At 38.4% G+C, this 6694-nt stretch overlaps 1 protein-coding gene across 1 annotated transcript; it reads right to left on the minus strand.

Annotated features, from left to right (window-relative positions):
* Positions 1-2083: 2083 nt before the first annotated feature.
* Positions 2084-3969, minus strand: LOC145537497 (heat shock transcription factor, Y-linked-like). Its single transcript, XM_081568168.1, has 2 exons — positions 3323-3969; positions 2084-2891 (listed from the first exon to the last, which is right to left on the minus strand). Exons 1-2 carry the CDS (start codon positions 3833-3835, stop codon positions 2160-2162), a joined length of 1245 nt encoding a protein of 414 aa, XP_081424294.1. The 5' UTR covers positions 3836-3969; the 3' UTR covers positions 2084-2159.
* Between the last annotated feature and the right edge of the window lie 2725 nt (positions 3970-6694).

A 6694-nucleotide genomic window follows, 5' to 3' on the forward strand; every position in this document is an offset into this window, starting at 1 on the left:
TAAGGGAATTAATCCTATTCTTTTTGAGAAGGACCTGCCCCTCAAAGCAGAACAGGAAAAGAAGATCAAAGGGAGTGAGCAGGAATAATCAGTACACGGCAATGAAATAGAAGATGTGATTGCTTTTAAGGTGCTATTTCTCAAAGCATGCAAATTTGGCTCCATAGTAAGATGCCTGAAATCGAAAACCAGACCATTGGACTTTGCGCTTGAAAGGATAACTAAGGACACCGATTTCAATAACTCTTACAATTGCTGCAAAATGCTTACCTCTCTAAAGTATAGTGTTCTCAGCCAAATTTAATGAAAGTTTTCAGTGAAAGAAAAAGCGTGTGCTGTTTGGACACCTCCCTTATCTACACAAATAGTCCACAGCTTTCACTCTGCATTAGCCCCAAACATGAGAACGGTGAACTTAACTTGGTGTTGTCCTATGTGGGTTACCATACCAAAACAGGGCCATGACTTGATATTGCCACCACTGTCTAAAGAAATGGCCACAAAGTGGAGATTGCCAAGATTTCTAGGTAGTGTTCATGACAGTCTGGGGGGTCCAACTGGCAGACACTCTGCTCATCTTATTTCATTGTGAACTATGTGAAGGATCAGCCATTGATTTTGATCCCTCCTTACTCCATGACTTTTCTAGAGAATTAAAATGAATGATTCTTTTTTGTTTGTTTCTTTTTTCCATAAATATCTCTATAACTACTACGGAATTTTAGGGAACTGGGGCCTGAAACAACATGACTAGTATGGGTTCTTATAGACTGTAAACTTCATGAGAGCAGCAATCATTTTATAATTTGAATTCCCACATTTGACATTCATGAACATATAAGATATATATTTATCAACCGGGAAAAGATTCTCAGTAAGTAGGAAAGGTCAATTATGATAATAGTGCCGGTTATAGGATGTTGTTGAGTAATGTATATAGCATTTGATTCGTGATTACATTTCCTTGTTGATAATTCAGTAAGTACACGTTTTAGCTGATGTGAAAGATACACAAAGAAAAGAGGGTAGACCCAAAACACATTGAAGACCTGATATCCGTGCTCACCTTGGTAGGAGGGCGAACAGAGGTTCCTTGCAACCCCAAGAAAGAGTTGAGGCAAAGTTGTGAGAAGGGGCTTAGCACATCTGAAAGCAGTGTGTGTGATTGTAGCTCCAGAAGGACGGTGTAAGAGAATGGTACTGAAACTACTACGGAAAACAAATATCATGTCTTCAAAGAACTTGTTAACCATCCTGAGGTGCTGCAATCACCAGAGGAATTTATTTTGTCTCTGAGGGAACAGATAAGCAAAATCTAAATATGCATTAGGAAATATAGGGTGGAATCATGGTGGCAGGAAATAAAGGTACGCCTTAAGGAGAGCAGAGCTAAAATGACCCTATACAGTACCACTTGTAAAATACCTATCTTGTGCTGGCCATGGTCCAGTCACTGATTATGTCCTGTAATCGTTGGTATCACAGTGATGGTATAACGGTTCTCCTAATTTTGGACATGCTACAATATTTATATTTTCAAGTATGAAATGAATTTCTAGAATGAAGACAATCTCCTGTCTAATGTCTTAAGACTCTGCTGCTGCTAAGTCACTTCAGTTGTGTGCAACTCTGTGCGACCCTATGGACAGCAGCCCACCAGGAGCCCCTTTCCACGGAATTCTCCAGGCAAGAATACTGGAGCGGGGCACCATTTCCTTCTCTATCTTAAGACTCTACCGATACGTAATAGAATATCATGTAACTGTGAATGCACTAAGGTTCGTACTGTGTAGGTGCACTTGTTTTGATTTTATTTGTATGTGTTCCTTCACCCGTACCCTCCTCATTTAGACACCCATTCATTTCAGCAGGGATGATTTCCCAAATCACTTTACATCCATTACCTCTTTTCCCTTTGTTCTCATTTTCTTGCTTAGAAACAATAGGCTAGGTGCCATTTACCTAGGATGCCTAACGGATGTTTTCTTGAACTGAAGAGTTTATAAAAGAGTGCAGAGAAATAGCCAGACATTGAAATAAAGCCTTAATTTGCTCTTCATTGTTTCAAAATAGAAAACAAAACTGTGCAGAGGAACGTGTAACTTTATTGTTCAAATACAAGAATTGTGGGTATTTGTTGACATCTCCCAACGTAAATTTTAATCTTCATTAGGTTCCATAAGCTGATACTTATTTGATAGGTCAGTTTTAATTAGCATGGTTTTCACATAAGGAATATCGTTGATGAATTGACTTGAAAGAGAGGAGGTGGGTGTATAAGCGATCGTTGGCACTGGGGACCTTGAGTTGCCTCTCTGTTGCTGGTTAGGAAGAGGACTGTCATGGGCTGACATATCGCTATACCTGTCTGGAAATGTAGAAGGCTCCACCATCAGTCCAAAAGAACTGCTCCACAATGGAGATACGATGTGGTTCTGAGAAGTAGATGTAGCGGTAGTAGCAAAGTCCTCAACGTGGCCATTTACTTGAGTGTAGGTGCTATGGAAGTGCCAATTAAAAATGCTCAACTGGTTTAAAACAGCAGGTTGATCTACCACGTTCTGTTCTCTTTGTCTAACTGATATTGATGGGGAAGGAAAGTCACGCGGAAATAGGGCGCTTGTTTTAGGGACTATCTGGCTGGTATAAGTCTTTTGTGGGAAAGGCACACTTAAACTGGTGGAAGCTGAAAATGGACTCTCTCCACTAGCTTGAGCATGAAAACCAGAGTTACGATCATCTATGTTGACCCTTGCTTTAACATGCTTCTTCTCGTAATCTGGAACTAGTGAAGATTTCGGAAACACATTGCTAATCCCAACTCTTCTTTTCATTCTTCCTAAAAGTTGGGGATAACCTCTTTTGAAATTTGGATTATGGTAGATCTGTAACTAAAATCAAAGGATACAATTATTTAGTTTTTTATAAACGAAGGTAAAACTGACAAGCAAAGTTAAACTATAAAAATGTATTCCTTTAATGATGCCAATTAAATAGAATCAAAGACAACACCTCCATTAGTAGTTTTAACACCTTACATGTTAGAAACAAGTATGCTCCTCAACTAAAAAATATGTTGTATATATACAGTAAATACCACTTAAAGTAGCTTGAGGACATGTATCTGATTTCAAGTTGCTAGGAGAGTGTATTAAGTATCAAATATTTTAACCTCCAGCTGTTCTCAACTTCAAAAAATAAAACGTGTTCAACAGTTTGCTATCTCAATTTTAAATTCGGTTTTAGCTACATATGTGAACATGCTTTCTAAGTCACATGATTTAATCTTACATATTGACAGTAAGTGGAAATTTTGGATTACCTTGCTCAAAACAGAGACATTGTTTTCTTCTTCCAGAAAGTCAGGGAGTGAAGCAGATCTTTGAAAAGTTTGTCGCTTTTTACTAAACCCATAAAGTTTAAGCTGGCTAACTAAACTTTTCATACTATCAGTTTCAAATATTCTGAAAGGGGCCTTTCTTTCCAAGACTTCTTTCTTGAAGAGTTCTTCGTTGATCACTATAGAAGTGCCACTCTCATCCCACCAAATAGATTCAAACTGATCACTTTCAACTATAGTCCAGAGTTTTTGTGGAAAAGTGAGGGAAAGAAAATCATTCCACTCATTTCTTTCAGAGACAGAAAATGTGTAGTGTGGCCTTTTTATCCCAGCTTCCTTAGACAAAGCCTGGAAAGCATATTCTTCAATCATAGATCTCAAAACTGAGTCTCCAGTAAGTGTGTAATCACACGAAGACGATCCAATGGAGGTTTTGGAACCACTTGATACATCTTTACGAGGCCCATCTTGAAGTTCTGAAGGAATGTGTGCCATCTCAGAGAGATCTTTCTTTAGATACTTTTCTCATTTGTCTGATTTTACACACTCCAACTTCAAATGCTGCTTGGCTGGCGTACAGAGATAAACTCTCAAGACCATCAGCATGGTTCTCAAAGTCAAAAAGCTGTGACATCACAAAGTCACTGGTCTCCTAGCAATTGAAGAGTAGCTCTGACATCATAAAGTCACTGGTCTTCTAGCAATTGAAGGGCAATGTTCATCCAGTGTTTACTTCTACATCAACTTAAAATAAAGGCTGCTTGCATAAACAGTAACCAAAAACATGAAACCTGCAAAATGTCATTGCTAAAGAATTTTTACACAGAAAAATCACATCAATAAGTCTACTTGGCTCCTGAAATAAAAGTGATTGATCACCCTTCTATACACATATTCTTAACATTCAGGACTGTTACCAAACCAAACATGGGTCTGCTCACTTCTATGCAATGAAGTCAATCAACTGACTGTGTGTTTCAGTGAAAGCAAGTGTAGTGTTTATTTTATGACCTTGCACAGAAGTGTTTATATTATGCAGAGTAAAATAGTCAGGCACGGAAAGAAAGACTCATTTTGCTCTTAATTATTCCAAAATAGAAATTGGCCCTATGAAGATGAATATGTAACTTTTTTCTTCAAATAAGAGAATTGTAGGAATTTGTTGACATCTCCCAACATTAATTTTACACTTTGGTATCCTCCATAATCCAACACCTATTTGGTACATCAGTTGTATTAGGACAGTTTTCAAATAATGAAGATGGTTGATGAGTGGATCTTGAAAGAGAAGCAGCAGATGTATCAGGGATCTTTGGCACTGGGAAAACTAAATTGCCTGACTGTTGTAGTTTAGGAAAAGGACGGTCATGGGCTGACATGTTACCATACCAACCTGGAAAGTTAGAAGGCTCCACCCTCGGTCCAAACTAACTGTTCTGTAATGGACATAAGTTGCGGTATGGAGAAACAGAAGTAGACATAGCTGCAAAATTTTCACTAGAGCCATTTGATTTAGTGCAGCTGCTATGTGAAATCCCATGACAAATGCTCAACCTAGATTGTGGGATGGGGAGGGAGATGGGAGGGTACTCCCAGAGGGAGGGGATATATGTGCCTCTATGGTTGATTTATTTTGAATTCTGACAGAATACAGCAAAATTCTGTAAAGCAATTTCTCTTCAATTAAAACAACAACAACAACAACACCTAGAGCAGGTGCAGATTGATGTATCACAGTATGCTCCTGTGGTCTAACTGATATTTACGATGGAGAAGAGAAATCATTTCAAGTTGGGGCACTTGTTTCAGCAGTTATCTGGATGGTAGAAGGCTTTCGTATGAATGGCACATTTAAACTTGTGCAGGCTGAAAATACACTCTGTCCTCAAGTTTCAGGATGAAAGTCAGAGTTTTGATCATCCACATTACCCCTTGCTTTAACATGCTTCTTCTTATTACCTCGGACTAATGAAGATACTGTAGAGACATCTATTCCCAACTCTTCTTTTCACTCTTCAACAAATGCTAAAGGATCTTCTCTAGGCAGGAAACACAGAAAGGTTGTATAAACTCAAACCCAAAACAGCAAATCAAATGGCAACAGGATCATACTTATCAACAGTTACCTTAACTGTAAATGGGTCGAGTGCCCCAACCAAAAGGCAAAGGCTAGCTGAAAGGATACACAAACAAGACCACTGTTTATGTTGTCTACAACAGACCCACCTCCAAACAAGGGGCACATACAGACTGAAAGTGAAGGGCTGGAAAAAAGGTATTCCAAGCAAGTCGAGACCAGAAGAAAGCAGGAGTAGCAATACACATATCAGACAAAATAAACTTTAAAATAAAGCCTGTGAAAAGACACAAAGAGGGACACTACATAATGATCAAAACATCAATCCGAGAAGAAGATATAACGATTATAAACACATACGCACCCAACATAGGAGAACCACAATATGTAAGGCAAAGGCTAACAAGCATGAAAGGGAAATTAACGATAACACAGTCATAGTGGAAGACTTTACTACCCCACTCACACCTATGGATAGATCAAGTAAACAGAAAATTAACAAGGAAATACAAACTTTAAATGATACTATGGACGAGTTAGACATAATTGATATCGATACGACATTTCACCACAAAACAATGGGTTTCACCTTTTACTCAAGTACGTATGGAAACTTCTCCAGGACAGATCACATCCTCGGCCATAAGTCCAGCTTTGGTAGATTCAAAAAACCATGAAATCATTCCAAGCATAATTTCTGACCAAACAATGGGTTTCACCTTTTTCTCAAGTACATATGGAAACTTCTCCAGGACTGATCACATCCTCAGCCATAAGTCCGGCCTTGGTAGATTCAAAAAACCTTGAAATCATTCCAAGCATACTTTCTGACCACAGTACACTGAGACTAGACATCAACTGCAAGAGAAACACTATTTAAAATTCAAACATATGAAGGCTGAATACCACGCTGCTAAATAAGCAACAAATCGCAGAGGAAATCCAAAAAGATATCAAAATATGCATAGAAACAAATGAAAATGAAAACGCAACAACCCAAAACCTATGGGACGCTGTAGAATGAGTGCAAAGGCGAAGGTTCATAGCAAAAGCGGCTTACCTCAAGAAAGAAGAACCAAGTCAAACAAATAACCTAACTCTACACCTAAAGCAACTAGAGAAGGAAGAATTCAAGAACCCCAGGCTTAGTAGAAGGAAAGAAATCATATAATAGAGCAGAAATAAATGTAAAAGCAACAAATGAGACCGGAGCAAAAATCAACAAAGCTAAAAGCTGGTTCTTTGAGAAGATATATAAGATTGACAAACCATTAGCC

This window comes from Giraffa tippelskirchi, chromosome Y, assembly GCF_054371585.1.
Source record: "Giraffa tippelskirchi isolate mGirTip1 chromosome Y, T2T-mGirTip1v1.2.pri, whole genome shotgun sequence".
In the NCBI taxonomy this organism is placed as follows: Eukaryota; Metazoa; Chordata; class Mammalia; order Artiodactyla; family Giraffidae; genus Giraffa; species Giraffa tippelskirchi.

Bases quoted from the DNA above. Each gene is read 5' to 3' on its own strand.
- LOC145537497 (XM_081568168.1), bottom strand. From the start codon at position 3,835: ATGGCACACATTCCTTCAGAACTTCAAGATGGGCCTCGTAAAGATGTA. The intron at 2,892-3,322 runs GTAATCCAAAAT...CTTTGATTTTAG, and splicing joins ATGTCTCTGTTTTGAGCAAG to TTACAGATCTACCATAATCC.